This window comes from Cherax quadricarinatus, chromosome 83 (assembly GCF_038502225.1).
Source record: "Cherax quadricarinatus isolate ZL_2023a chromosome 83, ASM3850222v1, whole genome shotgun sequence".
Taxonomy (NCBI): domain Eukaryota; kingdom Metazoa; phylum Arthropoda; class Malacostraca; order Decapoda; family Parastacidae; genus Cherax; species Cherax quadricarinatus.
The window spans coordinates 19,890,398-19,911,526 of record NC_091374.1 but is presented as its reverse complement, the minus strand read 5'-3'; the positions used below and the strand labels follow the sequence as shown (position 1 = coordinate 19,911,526).

At 44.0% G+C, this 21,129-nt stretch overlaps 1 protein-coding gene across 6 annotated transcripts in view; it reads left to right on the top strand.

Annotated features, from left to right (window-relative positions):
* The window catches only part of LOC128702237 (uncharacterized), a 497,274-nt gene that overhangs the window by 315,387 nt on the left and 160,758 nt on the right, over positions 1-21,129 (top strand). For all 6 annotated transcript variants that reach the window (XM_070102897.1, XM_070102896.1, XM_070102893.1 and 3 more), the window contains one exon: positions 16,595-18,025. In XM_070102897.1, the coding sequence (XP_069958998.1) occupies positions 16,595-18,025 (1,431 nt within the window). The remainder of the gene's footprint in view (positions 1-16,594; positions 18,026-21,129) is intronic.

Here is a 21,129-nt window from a genome sequence, read left to right as displayed (position 1 = left end):
TATTTCTTACTGTCAGTAGAAGATTTTCCTTACTGTCAGTGGAAGATATTTCTTACTGTCAGTAGAAGATTTTCCTTACTGTCAGTGGAAGATATACCGTTTTGACAGTGAAAGATATACCTTCCTTCAGGGGAAGATATACCTTCCTGTCAGTGGAAGATATACTTTCCTGTCAATAGAAGATATACCTTCCGTTCAGTGGAAGATAAACCTTCCTGTCTTTGGAAGATATACCCTCCTGTCAGTGGAAGATATACCTTACTAACAGTGGAAGATATACCTTTCTGACAGTGGACTATAAACCTTCCTGTCAGTTTAAGACATACCTTCCTGCCAGTGTAAGATATACCTTCCTGTCAGTGGGAGATACAACTTCCTGACAGTGGAAGATATACATTCCTGTCAGTGGAAGATATACCTTCCTGCCAGTGGAAGATATACCTTTTTGTCAATAGAAGATATACCTTCCTGTCAGTGTTTGATATATCTTCCTGACAGTGGAAGATATACCTTACTGACAGTGGAAGATATACCTTCCTGTCAGTGGAAGATATACCTAACTGACAATGGAAGATATACCTTCTGGACAGTGGAAGATATACCATACTGTCAGTGGAGGACTTATCTTACTGTTAGTGGAAGAAACAGCTTACTGTCAGTGGGAGACATAACGTTCTGTCAGTGAAAGATATACCTCACTGTCAGAGGAAGATACTTTACTGTCAGTGGAAGATATACATTCCTGTCAGTGGAAGATATACCTTCCTGTCAGTAGAGGATATACCTTCCTGTCAGTGGAAGAAATACTTTTCTGTCAATGGAAGATATACCATACTGTCAGTGGGAGATATACCTTACAGAAAGTGGCAAATATACCATACTGTCAGTGGAATATATACTTTCCTCTCAGTGGAAAATATACCTTCCTGTTAAGGGAAGATATACCTTACTGACAGTGGAAAATATACCTTACTGTCAGTGGAAGAAATACCTTTCAGTCAGTGGAAGATATACCTTTCTGACAGTGGAAGATATTCCTCCCTCTAATTGGAAGATATACCTTACTGTCAGTGGAAGACATACCTTACTGTCAGTGGAAGATATACCTTACTGTCAGTGGAAGATATGCCTTCCTGTCAGTGGAAGATATTCCTTCCTGTCAGTGGAAGATATGCCTTCCTGTCAGTGGAAGATATGCCTTCTTATCAGTGGAAGGTATACCTTCATGTCAGAGGAAGATATACCTTCCTGTCAGTGGGATATATTCCTTACTGTCAGTGGAAGATATACCTTCATGTCAGTGGAAGATATACCTTTCTGACAGTGGAAGATATACTTTCCTGTCAATAGAAAATATACCTTCCTTTCTGTGGAAGATATACCTTCCTGACAGTGGAAAATAAAACTTCCTGTCAATTTAAGATATACCTTCCTGCCAGTGGAATATTCAACATCATGACAGTGGAATATATACCTTCCTGACAGTGGAATATATACCTTCCTGACAGTGAAAGATGTACTCTTAGTGTCGGTGGAATATATACCTTCCTGTCAGTGGAAGATATACCTTCCTGTCAGTGGAAGATATACTTTTTTGACAGTGGAAGATATACTTTCCTCTCAGTGGAAGACATACCTTTCTGTCATTGGAAGATACACCTTCCTGTCAGTGGAAGATATACCTTACTGTCAATGGAAGATATACCTTACTGTCAGTGGAAGATACACCTTCCTGTCAGTGGAAGATATACCTTACTGTCAATGGAAGATATACCTTACTGTCATTGGAAGATACACCTTCCTGTCAATGGAAGATATACCTTACTGTCAGTGGAAGACATACCTTCCAGTCAGTGGAAGATATACCATCCTGTCAGTTGAAGATATACCTTACTGTCAATGGAAGATATACCTTCCTGTCAGTGGAACATATACCTTACTGTCAGTTTAAGACATACCTTCCTGTTATTGGAAGATATACCTGCTGTCAATGGAAGATATACCTTCCTGTCACAGGAAGATATACCTTCCTGTCAGTGGAAGATATACCTTACTGTCAGTGGAAGATATACCTTCCTGTAAGTGGAAGATATTCTTTCCTGTCATTGGAAGGTATACCTTCCTGCCAGTGGAAGATATACCTTCTTGTCTGTGGAAGATATACCTTCCTGTCAATGGAAGATATATCTTCCTCTCAGTGGAAGATATAACTTCCTGTCAGTGGAAGATATGCCTTCCTGTCACTGGAAGATATACCTTCCTGTCAGTGGAAGATATACCTTACTGTCAATGGAAGATATACCTTATTGTCAGAGGAAGATATGCCTTACTGTCAATGGAAGATATACCTTCCTCTCAGTGGAAGATATACCTTACTGTCAATGGAAGATATACCTTCCTGTCAGTGCAAGATATACCTTACTGTCAATGGAAGATATACCTTCCTCTCACTGGAAGATATACCTTCCAGTCAATGGAAGACGTACCTTCCTGTCAGTGGAAGTTGTTATACCTTCCTGTAATTGGAAGATATACTTTCCTGTCAATGGAAGATATACCTTACTGTCAGTGGAGGACATACTTTACTGTCAGTGGAAGATATACCTTACTCTCAGTGGAAGATATACCTTACTGTCAGTTGAGGACATACCTTACTGTCAGTGGAAGATGTACCTTACTGTCACATGGAAGATATACCTTCCTCTCATTGGAAGATATACCTTCCTGCCAATGGAAGATATACCTTCCTGTCAGTGCAAGATATACCTTACTGTCAATGGAAGATATACCTTCCTGTCCGTGGAAGATATACCTTCCTGTAAGTGCAAGATATACCTTCCTGTCATTGGAAGATATACCTTCCTGTAAGTGGAAGATATACCTTCCTGTCAATGGAAGATATACCTTCCTGTCAGTGGAAGATATACCTTCCTGTCAGTCGAAGATATACCTTACTGTCAATGGAAGATATACCTTCCTGTCAGTGGAAGATATGCCTTCCTGTCAGTGGAAGATATACCTTCCTGTCAGTGGAAGATATACCTTCCTGTCAGTCGAAGATATACCTTCCTGTCAATGGAAGATATACCTTCCTGTCAGTGGAAGATATGCCTTCCTGTCAGTGGAAGATATACCTTCCTGTCAGTCGAAGATATACCTTACTGTCAATGGAAGATATACCTTCCTGTCAGTGGAAGACATGCCTTCCTCTCCGTGGAAGATATACTTTCCTGTCAATGGAAGATATACCTTCCTGTCAGTGGAAGATATACCTTCCTGTCAGTGGAAGATATACCTTCCTGTCAGTCGAAGATATACCTTACTGTCAATGGAAGATATACCTTCCTGTCAGTGGAAGACATGCCTTCCTCTCAGTGGAAGATATACTTTCCTGTCAATGGAAGATATACCTTCCTGTCAGTGGAAGATATACCTTACTGTCAGTGGAAGATATACCTTACTGTCAATGGAAGATATACCTTCCTGTCAGTGGAAGATATATCTTCCTGTCAGTGCAAGATATACCTTCCTGTCATTGGAAGATATACCTTCCTGTAAGTAGAAGATATACCTTCCTGTCAGTGCAAGATATACCTTCCTGTCATTGGAAGATATACCTTCCTGTCAATGGAAGATATACCTTCCTGTAAGTGGAAGATATACCTTCCTGTCATTGGAAGATATACCTTCCTGTCATTGGAAGATATACCTTCCTGTCAGTGGAAGATATACCTTACTGTCAGTGGAAGATATACCTTCCTGTCAGTGGAAAATATACCTTCCTGTCAATGGAAGATATACCTTCCTGTCAGTGGAAGATATTCCTCACTCTCAATGGAAGATATACCTTCCTGTCAGTGGAAGATATACCTTCCTGTCAGTGGAAGATATACCTTCCAGTCAATGATAGATACACCTTCCTGTCAGTGGAAGATATACTTTCCTGTAATTGAAAGATATACTTTCCTGTCAATGGAAGATACATCTTCCTGTCAGTGGAAGATATACCTTCCTGTTATTGAAGATATACCTTCCTGTCAGTGGAAGATATACCTTCCTGTCAGTGGAAGATATACCTTCCTGTCAGTGGAAGGTATACCTTCCTGTCAGTGGAAGATATACCTTCCTGTCAGTGGAAGATATACCTTCCTGTCAGTGGAAGATACACCTTCCTGTCAGTGGAAGATATACCTTCCTGTCAGTGGAAGATATACCTTCCTGTCAGTGGAAGATATACCTTCCTGTCAGTGGAAGATATACCTTCCTGTCAGTGGAAGATATACCTTCTTGTCAGTGGGAGATACATGTGAATATTTCATTGTGACTTATTTTGTTTCCGTCTTGTCATCAGTTGACGACGACGTAAAGAGAAAACAAGTGGAAAAGAAGTTGAAGAATATTAACTGTAAAGGAATGGAAAATACGAGAGTTAGTCTGAGAAATGACAAAGTAAGTAAGGTCGGGGGTGAGATTTTCAGGGAGGAGTGATGAAGATGAAGGAGAAGGCAGAGACGTCAAGAACCAAGACGTCAGAGAACATACAGACGTCAGACATGAAGGAGGCAGAGACGTCAAGAACCAAGACGTCAGAGAACATACAGACGTCAGACATGAAGGAGGCAGAGACGTCAAGAACCAAGACGTCAGAGAACATACAGACGTCAGACATGGAGAAGGCAGAGACGTCAAGAACCAAGACGTCAGAGAACATACAGACGTCAGACATGAAGGAGGCAGAGACGTCAAGAACCAAGACGTCAGAGAACATACAGACGTCAGACATGGAGAAGGCAGAGACGTCAAGAACCAAGACGTCAGAGAACATACAGACGTCAGACATGAAGGAGGCAGAGACGTCAAGAACCAAGACGTCAGAGAACATACAGACGTCAGACATGGAGAAGGCAGAGACGTCAAGAACCAAGACGTCAGAGAACATACAGACGTCAGACATGGAGAAGGCAGAGACGTCAAGAACCAAGACGTCAGAGAACATACAGACGTCAGACATGAAGGAGGCAGAGACGTCAAGAACCTAGACGTCAGAGAACATACAGACGTCAGACATGGAGAAGGCAGAGACGTCAAGAACCAAGACGTCAGAGAACATACAGACGTCAGACATGGAGAAGGCAGAGACGTCAAGAACCAAGACGTCAGAGAACATACAGACGTCAGACATGAAGGAGGCAGAGACGTCAAGAACCTAGACGTCAGAGAACATGCAGACGTCAGACATGAAGGAGGCAGAGACGTCAAGAACCTAGACATCAGAGAACATACAGACGTCAGACATGAAGGAGGCAGAGACGTCAAGAACCTAGACGTCAGAGAACATACAGACATCAGACATGAACGACAAAGAGACGTCCAGAACCTAGACGTCAGAGAACATGCAGACGTCAGACATGAAGGAGGCAGAGACGTCAAGAACCTAGACGTCAGAGAACATGCAGACGTCAGACATGAAGGAGGCAGAGACGTCAAGAACCTAGACGTCAGAGAACATACGGACGTCAGACATGAACGACAAAGAGACGTCCAGAACCTAGACGTCAGAGAACATGCAGACGTCAGACATGAAGGAGGCAGAGACGTCAAGAACCTAGACGTCACAGAACATACAGACGTCAGACATGAACGACGCAGAGAGGTCAAGAACCTAGACGTCAGAGAACATACAGACATCAGACATGAACGACAAAGAGACGTCCAGAACCTAGACGTCAGAGAACATGCAGACGTCAGACATGAAGGAGGCAGAGACGTCAAGAACCTAGACGTCAGAGAACATACAGACGTCAGACATGAAGGAGGCAGAGACGTCAAGAACCTAGACGTCAGAGAACATACAGACGTCAGACATGAACGACGCAGAGAGGTCAAGAACCTAAACGTCAGAGAACATACAGACATCAGACATGAACGACAAAGAGACGTCCAGAACCTAGACGTCAGAGAACATACCGACGTCATACATGAACAACACAGAAACGTCAAGAACCAAGACGTCAGAGAACATTCAGACGTCAGACATCAACGACACAGAGACGTCAAGAACCAAGACGTCAGAGAACATGCAGACGTCAGACATCAATGACACAGAGACGTCAAGAACCAAGACGTCAGAGAACATGCAGACGTCAGACATCAACGAAGCAGAGACGTCAAGAACCTAGACGTCAGAGAACATACAGACGTCAGACATGAACAACACAGAGACATCAAGATCCAAGACGTCAGAGAACATACAGACGTCAGACATCAATGACACAGAGACGTCCAGAACCTAGACGTCAGAGAACATACAGACGTCAGACATGAACAACACAAAGACTTCAAGAACCTAGAAGTCAGAGAACATATAGACGTCAGACATCAATGACACAGAGACGTCAAGAACCAAGACGTCAGAGAACATGCAGACGTCAGACATCAACGAAGCAGAGACGTCAAGAACCGAGACGTCAAAGAACATACTGACGTCAGACATCAACACAGAGACGTCATGAACCAAGACGTCAGACATCAACAACACAGAGATGTCAAGAACCAAGACGTCAGAGAACTTACACACGGCAGACATCAACAACACAGAGATATGAAGAGCCAAGACGTCAGAGAACTTACACACGTCATACATCAACAACACAGAGACGTCAAGAACCAAGACGTCAGAGAACATACAGACGTCATACATCAACAACACAGAGACGTCAAGAATCAAGACGTCAGAGAACATATAGACGTTAGACATCAACAACACAGAGATATCAAGAATCAAGACGTCAGAGAACATACAGACGTTAGACATCAACAACACAGAGATATCAAGAATCTAGACGTCAGAGAACATACAGACGTTAGACATCAACAACACAGAGACGTCAAGAACCAAGACGTCAGAGAACATACAGACGTCATACATCAACAACACAGAGACGTCAAGAACCAAGACGTCAGAGAGAACATAGACCAGGAGGATTCTGATAAAAAAGACCAAGAAAAATATCTTAAAACAAGTGACGGGAAAGATGTCACCAAATAGACGTAGACGGAGAACATCGATGATAAAGGGAAAAAACTGGAAGGAAAATAACCAAAGGAAAAATAAGGAATGTAGACACATGAAAATTGTGCCAGAAAATGACCAGGAGAAAAATCTGCAGAGAGATGATGAGGGTGAAGATGATGACTTAGAAACTGTTGAGAAAGATGACCTTAAGAAAGTTGTTGATGATGAACACGTAAAGAAAGTTGATGATAAAGGCCAGAAGAAAGTTGTAGATAAAGACCAGAAGAAAGTTGTAGATAAAGGCCAGAAGAAAGTTGTAGATAAAGGCCAGAAGAAAGTTGATGATAAAGGCCAGAAGAAAGTTGTAGATAAAGACCAGAAGAAAGTTGTAGATAAAGGCCAGAAGAAAGTTGTAGATAAAGGCCAGAAGAAAGTTGATGATAAAGGCCAGAAGAAAGTTGTAGATAAAGACCAGAAGAAAGTTGTAGATAAAGACCAGAAGAAAGTTGTAGATAAAGACCAGAAGAAAGTTGTAGATAAAGGCCAGAAGAAAGTTGTAGATAAAGACCAGAAGAAAGTTGTGGATAAAGGCCAGAAGAAAGTTGTAGATAAAGACCAGAAGAAAGTTGATGATAAAGGCCAGAAGAAAGTTGTAGATAAAGACCAGAAGAAAGTTGTAGATAAAGGCCAGAAGAAAGTTGATGATAAAGACCAGAAGAAAGTTGTAGATAAAGACCAGAAGAAAGTTGTAGATAAAGGCCAGAAGAAAGTTGTAGATAAAGGCCAGAAGAAAGTTGTAGATAAAGACCAGAAGAAAGTTGTAGATAAAGACCAGAAGAAAGTTGTAGATAAAGACCAGAAGAAAGTTGTAGATAAAGACCAGAAGAAAGTTGATGATAAAGACCAGAAGAAAGTTGTAGATAAAGACCAGAAGAAAGTTGATGATAAAGGCCAGAAGAAAGTTGTAGATAAAGGCCAGAAGAAAGTTGTAGATAAAGACCAGAAGAAAGTTGTAGATAAAGGCCAGAAGAAAGTTGTAGATAAAGGCCAGAAGAAAGTTGTAGATAAAGGCCAGAAGAAAGTTGTAGATAAAGGCCAGAAGAAAGTTGATGATAAAGGCCAGAAGAAAGTTGTAGATAAAGACCAGAAGAAAGTTGTAGATAAAGACCAGAAGAAAGTTGTAGATAAAGACCAGAAGAAAGTTGTAGATAAAGGCCAGAAGAAAGTTGATGATAAAGGCCAGAAGAAAGTTGTAGATAAAGACCAGAAGAAAGTTGATGATAAAGGCCAGAAGAAAGTTGTAGATAAAGGCCAGAAGAAAGTTGTAGATAAAAACCAGAAGAAAGTTGATGATAAAGGCCAGAAGAAAGTTGTAGATAAAGACCAGAAGAAAGTTGATGATAAAGGCCAGAAGAAAGTTGTAGATAAAGGCCAGAAGAAAGTTGTAGATAAAGACCAGAAGAAAGTTGATGATAAAGGCCAGAAGAAAGTTGTAGATAAAGGCCAGAAGAAAGTTGTAGATAAAGGCCAGAAGAAAGTTGATGATAAAGGCCAGAAGAAAGTTGTAGATAAAGACCAGAAGAAAGTTGATGATAAAGGCCAGAAGAAAGTTGTAGATAAAGGCCAGAAGAAAGTTGTAGATAAAGACCAGAAGAAAGTTGATGATAAAGGCCAGAAGAAAGTTGTAGATAAAGGCCAGAAGAAAGTTGTAGATAAAGGCCAGAAGAAAGTTGATGATAAAGGCCAGAAGAAAGTTGTAGATAAAGACCAGAAGAAAGTTGATGATAAAGACCAGAAGAAAGTTGTAGATAAAGGCCAGAAGAAAGTTGATGATAAAGGCCAGAAGAAAGTTGTAGATAAAGACCAGAAGAAAGTTGTAGATAAAGACCAGAAGAAAGTTGTAGATAAAGACCAGAAGAAAGTTGTAGATAAAGACCAGAAGAAAGTTGTAGATAAAGACCAGAAGAAAGTTGTAGATAAAGGCCAGAAGAAAGTTGTAGATAAAGGCCAGAAGAAAGTTGTAGATAAAGGCCAGAAGAAAGTTGTAGATAAAGGCCAGAAGAAAGTTGTAGATAAAGACCAGAAGAAAGTTGTAGATAAAGACCAGAAGAAAGTTGTAGATAAAGACCAGAAGAAAGTTGTAGATAAAGGCCAGAAGAAAGTTGTAGATAAAGGCCAGAAGAAAGTTGTAGATAAAGGCCAGAAGAAAGTTGTAGATAAAGACCAGAAGAAAGTTGTAGATAAAGACCAGAAGAAAGTTGTAGATAAAGGCCAGAAGAAAGTTGTAGATAAAGGCCAGAAGAAAGTTGTAGATAAAGACCAGAAGAAAGTTGTAGATAAAGGCCAGAAGAAAGTTGTAGATAAAGGCCAGAAGAAAGTTGTAGATAAAGACCAGAAGAAAGTTGTAGATAAAGACCAGAAGAAAGTTGTAGATAAAGGCCAGAAGAAAGTTGTAGATAAAGACCAGAAGAAAGTTGTAGATAAAGGCCAGAAGAAAGTTGTAGATAAAGACCAGAAGAAAGTTGTAGATAAAGACCAGAAGAAAGTCGACAGTCATAAAGAAGATATTATAGAGAAAGAAGTCCTGAAGGAAACTAAGGAAAAAGATGGTGGCCAAGAAGGTGTTAAGGAGGACACTGTGATGATGCAGGAAGTTCAGAGCATCAGTGAACCCAAGACAACTGAAGTTGACTACAAGGAAGACAATCATGTTGAACCTCACTACGAGGAAGACAATCTAGTTGAACCTCATCACGAGGAAGACAATCTAGTTGAACCTCACCACGAGGAAGACAATCTAATTGAACCTCACCACGAGGAAGACAATCTAGTTGAACCTCATCACGAGGAAGACAATCATGTTGAACCTCACTACGAGGAAGACAATCTAGTTGAACCTCATCACGAGGAAGACAATCTAGTTGAACCTCACCACGAGGAAGACAATCTAATTGAACCTCACCACGAGGAAGACAATCTAGTTGAACCTCATCACGAGGAAGACAATCATGTTGAACCTCACTACGAGGAAGACAATCTAGTTGAACCTCACCACGAGGAAGGCAATCATGTTGAACCTCACTACGAGGAAGACAATCTAGTTGAACCTCACCACGAGGAAGACAATCATGTTGAACCTCACTACGAGGAAGACAATCTAGTTGAACCTCATCACGAGGAAGACAATCTAGTTGAACCTCACCACGAGGAAGACAATCTAATTGAACCTCACCACGAGGAAGACAATCTAGTTGAACCTCATCACGAGGAAGACAATCTAGTTGAACCTCACCACGAGGAAGACAATCTAATTGAACCTCACCACGAGGAAGACAATCTAGTTGAACCTCATCACGAGGAAGACAATCATGTTGAACCTCACTACGAGGAAGACAATCTAGTTGAACCTCACCACGAGGAAGGCAATCATGTTGAACCTCACTACGAGGAAGACAATCTAGTTGAACCTCACCACGAGGAAGACAATCATGTTGAACCTCACTACGAGAAAGACAATCAAGTTGAACATCACTACGAGGAAGACAATCATGTTGAACCTCATTACGAGGAAGACAATCAAGTTGAACCTCACTACGAGGAAGACAATCATGTTGAACCTCATTACGAGAAAGACAATCAAGTTGAACCTCACCACGAGGAAGACAATCAAGTTGAACCTCACTACGAAGAAGACAATCATGTTGAACCTCATTACGAGGAAGACAATCAAGTTGAACCTCACTACGTGGAAGACAATCAAGTTGAACCTCACCACGAGGAAGACAATCTAGTTGAACCTCATCACGAGGAAGACAATCATGTTGAACCTCACTACGAGGAAGACAATCAAGTTGAACATCACTACGAGGAAGACAATCATGTTGAACCTCATTACGAGGAAGACAATCAAGTTGAACCTCACTACGTGGAAGACAATCAAGTTGAACCTCACCACGAGGAAGACAATCTAGTTGAACCTCATTACGAGGAAGACAATCAAGTTGAACCTCACTACGTGGAAGACAATCATGTTGAACCTCACTACGTGGAAGACAATCAAGTTGAACCTCATTACGAGGAAGACAATCGAGTTGAACCTCACCACGAAGAAGACAATCAAGTTGATCCTCATTACGAGGAAGACAATCAAGTTGAACCTCATTACGAGGAAGAGAATCAAGTTGAACCTCACTACGTGGAAGACAATCAAGTGTAACCTCACCACGAGGAAGACAATCTAGTTGAACCTCATCACGAGGAAGACAATCAAGTTGAACCTCACCACGAGGAAGACAATCAAGTTGAACCTCACCATGAGGAAGACAATCAAGTTGAACCTCACCACGAGGAAGACAATCAAGTTGAACCTCACCACGAGGAAGACAATCAAGTTGAACCTCATTACGAGGAAGACAATCAAGTTGAACCTCACTACGTGGAAGACAATCATGTTGACCCTCATTACGAGGAAGACAATCAAGTTGAACCTCACCACGAGGAAGACAATCAAGTTGAACCTCATTACGAGGAAGGCAATCGTGTTGAACCTCATTACGAGGAAGACAATCAAGTTGAACCTCACTACGAGTAAGACAATCATGTTGAACCTCATTACGAGGAAGACAATCAAGTTGAACCTCACTACGTGGAAGACAATCATGTTGACCCTCATTACGGGGAAGACAATCAAGTTGAACCTCATTACGAGGAAGACAATCAAGTTGAACCTCACTACGAGGAAGGCAATCATGTTGAACCTCATTACGAGGAAGACAATCAAGTTGAACCTCACTACGAGTAAGACAATCATGTTCACCCTCATTACGAGGAAGACAATCAAGTTGAACCTCATTACGAGGAAGACAATCAAGTTGAACCTCATTACGAGGAAGACAATCAAGTTGAACCTCATTACGAGGAAGACAATCAAGTTGAACCTCACCACGAGGAAGACAATCATGTTGAACCTCATTACGAGGAAGACAATCAAGTTGAACCTCACCACGAGGAAGACAATCATGTTTAACCTCATTACGAGGAAGACAATCAAGTTGAACCTCACTACGAGTAAGACAATCATGTTGAACCTCATTACGAGGAAGACAATCAAGTTGAACCTCACTACGAGTAAGACAATCATGTTCACCCTCATTACGAGGAAGACAATCAAGTTGAACCTCATTACGAGGAAGACAATCAAGTTGAACCTCATTACGAGGAAGACAATCAAGTTGAACCTCATTACGAGGAAGACAATCAAGTTGAACCTCACTACGAGGAAGACAATCAAGTTGAACCTCACTACGAGTAAGACAATCATGTTGAACCTCATTACGAGGAAGACAATCAAGTTGAACCTCACTACGAGTAAGACAATCATGTTGAACTTCATTACGAGGAAGACAATCAAGTTGAACCTCACTACGAGGAAGACACTCAAGTTGAACCTCACTACGAGGAAGGCAATCATGATGAACCTCATTACGAGGAAGACAATCAAGTTGAACCTCACTACGAGGAAAACAATGAAGTTGAACCTCATTACAAGGAAGACAATCAAGTTGAACCTCACTACAAGGAAGACAATCATGTTGAACCTCATTACGAAGAAGACAATCAAGCTGAACCTCACTGCTGGTGAGCTGGACAGCACTGCTGGTGAGCTGAAAAGCACTACTAGTGAGCTGGACAGCACTGCTAGTGAGCTGGACAGCACTGCTAGTGAGCTGGGCAGCACTGCTAGTGAGCTGGACAGCACTGCTAGTGAGCTGGACAGCACTGCTAGTGAGCTGGACAGCACTGCTGGTGAGCTGGACAGCACTGCTGGTGAGCTGGACAGCACTGCTGGTGAGCTGGACAGCACTGCTGGTGAGCTGGACAGCACTGCTAGTGAGCTGGACAGCACTGCTAGTGAGCTGGACAGCACTGCTGGTGAGCTGGACAGCACTGCTGGTGAGCTGGACAGCACTGCTGGTGAGCTGGATAGCACTGCTAGTGAGCTGGACAGCACTGCTAGTGAGCTGGACAGCACTGCTATTGAGCTGGACAGCACTGCTAGTGAGCTGGACAGCACTGCTGGTGAGCTGGAGAGCACTGCTAGTGAGCTGGACAGCACTGCTAGTGAGCTGGACCTCACTGCTAGTGAGCTGGACAGCACTGCTGGTGAGCTGGACAGCACTGCTAGTGAGCTGAACAGCACTGCTAGTGAGCTGGACAGCACTGCTGGTGAGCTGGACAGCACTGCTGGTTAGCTGGACAGCACTGCTAGTGAGCTGGACAGCACCGCTAGTGAGTTGGACAGCACTGCTGGTGAGCTGGACAGCACTGCTAGTGAGCTGGACAGCACTGCTAGTGAGCTGGACAGCACTGCTAGTGAGCTGGACAGCTCTGCTAGTGAGCTGGACAGCACTGTTAATGAGCTGGACAGCACTGCCGGTGAGCTGGACAGCACTGCCGGTGAGCTGGACAGCACTGCCGTTGAGCTGGACAGCACTACTAGAGAGCTGGACAGCACCGCTAGTGAGCTGGAAAGCACTGTAGTGAGCTGGACAGCACTACTGGTGAGCTGGACAGAACTGCTGGTGAGCTGGACAGCACAGCTGATGAGCTGGACAGCACTGCTAGTGAGCTGGACAGCACTGCTGGTGAGCTGGACACAACTGCTGGTGAGCTGGACAGTACTGCTGGTGAGCTGGACAGCACTGCTGGTGAGCTGGACAGCACTGCTAGTGAGCTGGACAGCACTGCTGGTTAGCTGGTCAGCACTGCTAGTGAGCTGAACAGCACTGCTAGTGAGCTGGAAAGCACTGCTAGTGAGCTGAACAGCACTGCTAGTGAGCTGGACAGCACTGCTAGTGAGCTGAACAGCACTGCTAGTGAGCTGGACAGCACTGCTAGTGAGCTGGACAGAACTGCTGGTGAGCTGGACAGCACTGCTAGTGAGCTGGACGGCACTGCTAGTGAGCTGGACAGCACTGCTAGTGAGCTGGACAGCACTTCTGGTGAGCTGGACAGCACTGCTGGTGAGCTGGGCAACACTGATGGTGAGCTGGACAGCACTGCTGGTGAGCTGGGCAACACTGATGGTGAGCTGGACAGCACTTCTGGTGAGCTGGACAGCACTGCTGGTGAGCTGCACAGCACTGCTGGTGAGCTGGACAGCACTGCTGGTGAGCTGCACAGCACTGCTGGTGAGCTGGACAGCACTGCTGGTGAGTTGTACAGCACTGCTGGTGAGCTGGACAGCACTGCTGGTGAGCTGGACAGCTCTGCTGGTGAGTTTTACAGCACTGCTAGTGTGCTGGACAGCACTGCTGGTGAGCTGGACAGCACTGCTGGTGAGCTGGACAGCACTGCTGGTGAGCTGGACAGCACTGCTGGTGAGCTGGACAGCTCTGCTGGTGAGTTTTACAGCACTGCTAGTGTGCTGGACAGCACTGCTGGTGAGCTTTACAGCACTGCTAGTGAGCTGGACAGCACTGCTGGTGAGCTGGACAGCACTGCTGGTGAGCTTTACAGCACTGCTGGTGAGCTGGACAGCACTGCTGGAGAGTTTTACAGCGCTGGTAGTGAGCTGGACAGCACTGCTGGTGAGCTGGACAGCACTGCTGGTGAGCTGGACAGCACTGCTGGTGAGCTGGACAGCACTGCTGGTGAGCTGGACAGCACTGCTGGTGAGCTTTACAGCACTGCTAGTGAGCTGGACAGCACTGCTGGTGAGCTGGACAGCACTGCTTGTGAGCTGGGTAGCACTGCTGGTGAGCTTTACAGTACTGCTAGTGAGCTGGACAGCACTGCTCGTGAGCTGGACAGCACTGCTGGTGAGCTGGACAGCACTGCTGGTGAGCTTTACAGCAATGCTAGTGAGCTGGACAGCACTGCTGGTGAGCTGGACAGCACTGCTGGCGAGCTGGACAGCACTGCTGGTGAGCTGGACAGCACTGTTGGTGATCTGGACAGCACTGCTGGTGAGTTTTACAGCACTGCTAGTGAGCTGGACAGCACTGCTGGTGAGCTGGACAGCACTGCTAGTGAGCTGCACAGCACTGCTGGTGAGCTGGACAGCACTGCTGGTGAGCTGCACAGCACTGCTGGTGAGCTGGACAGCACTGCTGGTGAGTTGTGTAGCACTGCTGGTGAGCTGGACAGCACTGCTGGTGAGCTTTACAGCACTGCTAGTGAGCTGGACAGCACTGCTGGTGAGCTGAACAGCACTGCTCGTGAACTTTACAGCACTGCTAGTGAGCTGGACAGCACTGCTGGTGAGCTGGACAGCTCTGCTGGTGAGTTTTACAGCACTGCTAGTGAGCTGGACAGCACTGCTTGTGAGCTTTACAGCACTGCTAGTGTGCTGGACAGCACTGCTGGTGAGCTGGACAGCACTGCTGGTGAGCTTTACAGCACTGCTGGTGAGCTGGACAGCACTGCTGGTGAGCTGGACAGCACTGCTGGTGAGCTTTACAGCACTGCTAGTGAGCTGGACAGCACTGCTGGTGAGCTGGACAGCACTGCTGGTGAGCTTTACAGCACTGCTAGTGAGCTGGACAGCACTGCTGGTGAGCTGGACAGCACTGCTGGTGAGCTGGACAGCACTGCTGGTGAGCTGGACAGCACTGATGGTGAGCTGGACAGCACTGCTGGTGAGTTTTACAGCACTGCTAGTGAGCTGGACAGCACTGCTGTTGAGCTGGACAGTACTGCTGGTGAGCTGGACAGCACTGCTGGTGAGCTGGACAGCACTGCTGGTGAGCTGGACAGCACTGCTGGTGAGTTTTACAGCACTGCTAGTGAGCTGGACAGCACTGCTGGTGAGCTGGACAGCACTGCTGGTGAGCTGGACAGCACTGCTAGTGAGCTGGACAGCACTGCTGGTGAGCTGGACAGCGCTGCTGGTGAGCTGGACAGCACTGCTGGTGAGCTGGACAGCGCTGCTGGTGAGCTGGACAGCACTGCTGGTGAGCTGGACAGTACTGCTAGTGAGCTGGATAAAGAGAGTGTAAAGGACTTGGACACGACTGATGCAGTGGACAGTAAGAGACTGATTTAACTCGTTCCTGGCCTGGCACTGCCCTGACACTCTCCTCCTTAAACCTCCGTCACTTATCTCACTCGTTAATGGACGTACAGCTAGAATCCCGTTGTTATTTAATCTCTATTTACTTTTAATAAAGAATGAGACACTTGTGGTGTCATTACCGTGGAAATGTTTCGCCAGTCAGTGGCTCCCTCTGCTCAGTACAGAGAAGAACTTCTCTGTATTGGACTGAGGAAGCCACTGGCTGCTGACTCATTTTTTTGTAATAATAATTCTCAAATATGCACAAGTGTCTCATTCTTCAATTTGTAAGTTTTCTAATTCATATTTCTCAATTTTTATGAAATTATAATGTATTAATTATTATTATTTTCTTTTTTGTTATGAATAAGTATCCTCATGTTTGATCTAAGTTATTAAACGTGATGGAATTTAGGTAGTTTGCTGTTTGGATTCTTTTCAAAGAATTTTGCGTCGAGAGAAATTTTTTTTCGAATATTTTACCACAATGAAAGCCGCTTATATCAGTTTTTGTTTCTCTTCAGCTGCTGTACCACCGGCTGCACCACCAAAGCCCGCTGCACCACCGGCTGCACCACCAAAGCCCGCTGCACCACCGGCTGTACCACCAAAGCCTGTTGCACAGGAACCGAAACCAAAGACCGAGAAGAAAGCCGACGACGGATTACAAGTCGTTGGTATAATTGACAGGATCGTTAACGCTATCTTTGGTCTGCGTCCCGAAGTTGGAGAGCGTGATGCTAAATGGTCACAGCCGTGGCAGACACACAAGGAGCACAAGAAGGAACCAAAGCCCGAGCCACAGCCTGTGAAGAAAGTGGAAGCTCCAGGGGGAGGGATTTTCAATAAGTTTGTTGATATAATCTTTGGTGGTGTTGAAACCCCGAAGGAGCGGGATGCTAAGTGGTCACAGCCGTGGCAGACTCATAAGGAACACCAGAAGGAAAGGAAGCCCGAACCACAGCCTGTAAAGAAAGTGGAAGCTTCAGGGGGAGGGATTTTCAATAAGTTTGTTGATATAATCTTTGGTGGTGTTGAAACCCCGAAGAAGCGTGATGCTAAGTGGTCACAGCCGTGGCAAACACACAAGGAACACCAGAAGGAACCGAAGCCCGAGCCACAACCTGTAAAGAAAGTGGAAGCTTCAGGGGGAGGGATTTTCAATAAGTTTGTTGATATAATCTTTGGTGCCGTTGAAACCCCGAAGGAGCGGAATCCCAAGTGGTCACAGCCATGGCAAACCCATCCAGAGTTCTCCACGAAAAGTGTGAAGACGGAGGAGCCAGAGCAGAAGAAGAAAGTTGTTCCTTCCACTGGAGGAATATTTGACTCCTTTGTCAAAATGATTTTTACCGTTCCTCCTGAAGAGACTAAGCGTGACCCGAAGTGGGCCCAGCCGTGGCAGACACACCCAGAACACTCCAAGAAGACCGTCCCAGCTGAAGAACAGAAAGAAAAGAAGGTACGTGTTGATACATCTGGCGGTATTATGGACTCTTTCGTTAAGCTCATTTTCACCGCTCCTCCTGAAGAGACTAAGCGTGACCCTAAGTGGGCTCAGCCGTGGCAGACTCATACAGAATTCTCCAAAAAGAGTGAGGTGAAGGAGCCTGAAGTCAAGAAAGTTGCAGTGGCTCCTTTAGGAGGTATTTTTGACAAATTCATCAAACTCATTTTCCCAACTGTGCCTGATAATGTCGAGCGAGATCCAAAGTGGGCCCAGCCATGGCAGACCCACAAGGAATACAGCAAAGGCAAGGCTCCTGAGCAGCCGGTTCCCAAACCCAAGGATGTTCCAGCTCGTGCACCTGAGCCTGAACCAGTACTCGATCGTAAGCCAGAACCACCCGTCGTTACGAAACCAGAATCGACTCCTGTTCCAGCAGCAGAACCAAAACCGGTTATTGAGAAGCCAACTGTAGTGAAGGCAACGTTTCCAGCTGATGGAGTGGCAGGTATGTGTTGCATGGCTTCACGTACAGTTACACTGGAAGATCAGTTGGTCATCAACTTACACTTATGTATGTAATCCCATAGTTCTGAATTACAGTCTAGAAAGTTTGAGGTTTCCCAAGTTTCTCTATATAATTCTTGATTTTTTTTTTGTATACTGTGATATGATTTTTTTAACACACTGGCCTTCTCCCACCGAGGCAGGGTGACTCGAAAAAAAAAAATACTTTCACCATTACTCACTCCATCACTATTTTCCTAGAGGCACGCCAGTACTACAGTTCAGAACTGCAAATATCTCCACCCTTCGTTCAGAGTGCAAGCACGTTACTTCCACCTCCAGAACTCACGTCTTGCTAACCGGTTTCCCTGAATCCTTTACTATATACTGCTCACATCAAGTCATAAAAACCACTTACCTCCACTCCTGTCTAACACGCTCACATATGCTTGCTGGATATCTAAACCCCTCGCAAACAAAACCTTTATTCTCTCCCTCTCTCCATCCTTTCCTAGGGCGACCCTTACTCCGCCTTTCCCCCATTGCAGATTTATATATGCTCCAAGTCAGCCTATTTTGTTCCATTCTCTCTAAGTGACCAAACCACCTCAACAATCCCTCTTCAGCCCTCTGGATAATACTTTTCAGTAATCCTGCACCTTGTCCTAATATTCAAGCTATGAATTCTCTGCATAATTTTCACACCACATATTGCCCTTAGACATTACATCTCCACTGCCTCCAGCCTTCTCCTTGTTGCAACATTCACCACCCATGTTTCACACCCATATAAGAATGTTGGTATAGCTATACCCTCATACATTACCCTTTGTCTCCACAAATGCCTCAACGCATCATTCACCTCACCCCGCCCCCCCATCTGCCGACAAGTCCACTCCCAAATATCTGAACACATTTACTTCCTCCATACTCCCTCCCTCCAGCTTGATATCCAATGTTTCATTACCAGTCATTTTGTTACCCTCGTCACCTTATTCACTTTTAGTTTCCTTCTTTTCCATAACCTCCCAAACTCGTCCAACAACTTTTGCACCTTCTCCAGAATCTCTCAAAAGCACAGCGTCATCGGCAAAAAGCAACTGTGACAACTCCCACATTGCACTAGATTCTACATTTTCCAGTCATGTACCTTTTACCAACACCCGAGCATTCATTTCTCTTACAGTCCCGTCTATAAATATATTAAACAACCATGGTGACATTACACATGCTTATCTAAGGCCTACACACCCTAACATAGGCCTCACTATCCTCATAAAGTTTCTCAACTGCTTTTTATTAACCTACCATCTATTCCATATACATGTAACATCTACCACATTACTCCCTTATCCACCCTATCATATGCTATTTTTCCATAGGTGGCCCGTGGCCTGGTGGCTAAAGCTCTCGCTTCACACGGCGAGGGTCCGGGTTCGATTCCCGGCAGAAATATTGGGCGTGTTTCCTTACACCGGTTGTCCATGTTCACCCATCACTAAAATGGGCACTGGTGTGGGTCGCATCCTGGGTGTTAGTGGACAGGTGTGGGTCGCATTCTGGGACAAAACTGACCTAATTTGCCCGAAATGCTCAGCATAACAAGTGGCTTTCTATATAGTAGTATGTCATTGATGTCAGCTATGGTCTGTATACCTTGTACATGTACCTGTAGCAAATAAAGATATTATATTATTATTATTATTATTATTATTATTATTATTATTATTATTGTTATTATTATTATTCAAAAATGAAGCAAAAATTTTCCTACTCATACATAAATACTTTACACTTGTGTGTTTCTACGTAAACACTTGGTCTACACACTCCCTCCTCTTCCTAAAGCCTCCTTGTTCATCTCAATCTTGCTCTCCATCTTACCCTTAATTCTTTAAAAAATAACTGTACTATACACCTTACCTGATATACTCAATAGGTTTATTTTCCTATAATTCTTACTCTCTCTTTTGTCTTCTTTTCCTGTATACGAAGAAACTATGCGTGGTCTCTGCCAATCCTTAGTTACTCTCTTTCATATATTTATTGAATAAAGACACTAATGACTTCAAAACTATAATCCCCACCTGCTTTTAATTTTTTTTGTATTGATCCCATTAATTCCAGCTACTTTACCCTCTTCCATTCTCCCTGCTGTCTCTTTCATCTCCCCTACACTCACATCTGGCTCTTCCTCACTCATTAAATGGCGAATGCGTGAAATCACAGCTTCCCTATCTTCATCAACATTTAACAGTTCTTTAAAATATTCATCTTCCCGATACTTCAGATTTTCCTCTTCTAGTTTTAATTGTCCAATCCATTCGTTCCCTCGGCTTTCTCAACCAGTTAATCTCACTCCAAAACTTTTTCTTATTCTCAGCAAAACTGGTTGATATCACTCTCTTTTCTTCCATATACTTCTTCCTTCTTATATCATTCCTTCTTTGTAAAAGCCTCTAATGTGCTAACTTTTTTTCTCGTTCCATTCTCCTTACCTCATCATTCCACGAATCACTTCTCTTCCCTCCCGCACCCACCCTCCTAAATCCACACATTTTCCTGCACACTCTAACACTGCATTCTTAAATCCACTCCATACTTCTTCAACCTTCTCATTACTTATAATCTTGTTAGCCCATCTTTTTACCAATAATTACTTATGTCTTACCCTAACTACCTCCTCCTATAGATTATAAAATTTAACTTTCTCTTACTCGTTTATGTCATTCTTATATCTCATTTACTCTTCCTGTAGCTACTACTAAAAATTCATCTGATCTATCTGTGTCCCCTCTGTAAACATGTACATCCTGAAGTCTGCCCATCAGTCTTTTATCTACCAATTCATAGTCTAACAAACTACTTTTATTATGCGCTATATCATATCTCATACATTTATTTATCCTCTTTTTTTTAAAATATGTATTGCCTCTTACCAAACCTCTTTCTATAAAAAGTTCAATTTATGGCCCCTATTATCATTTACACCTGGTACCCTACAGTCGTAGTCTCACTTTAGCATTCATGTTACCTGCCACAATTACTCTCTCACTTAGTTGAAAACTTCCTAAACACTTGCTTAACATCTAACAAATCTCTCTC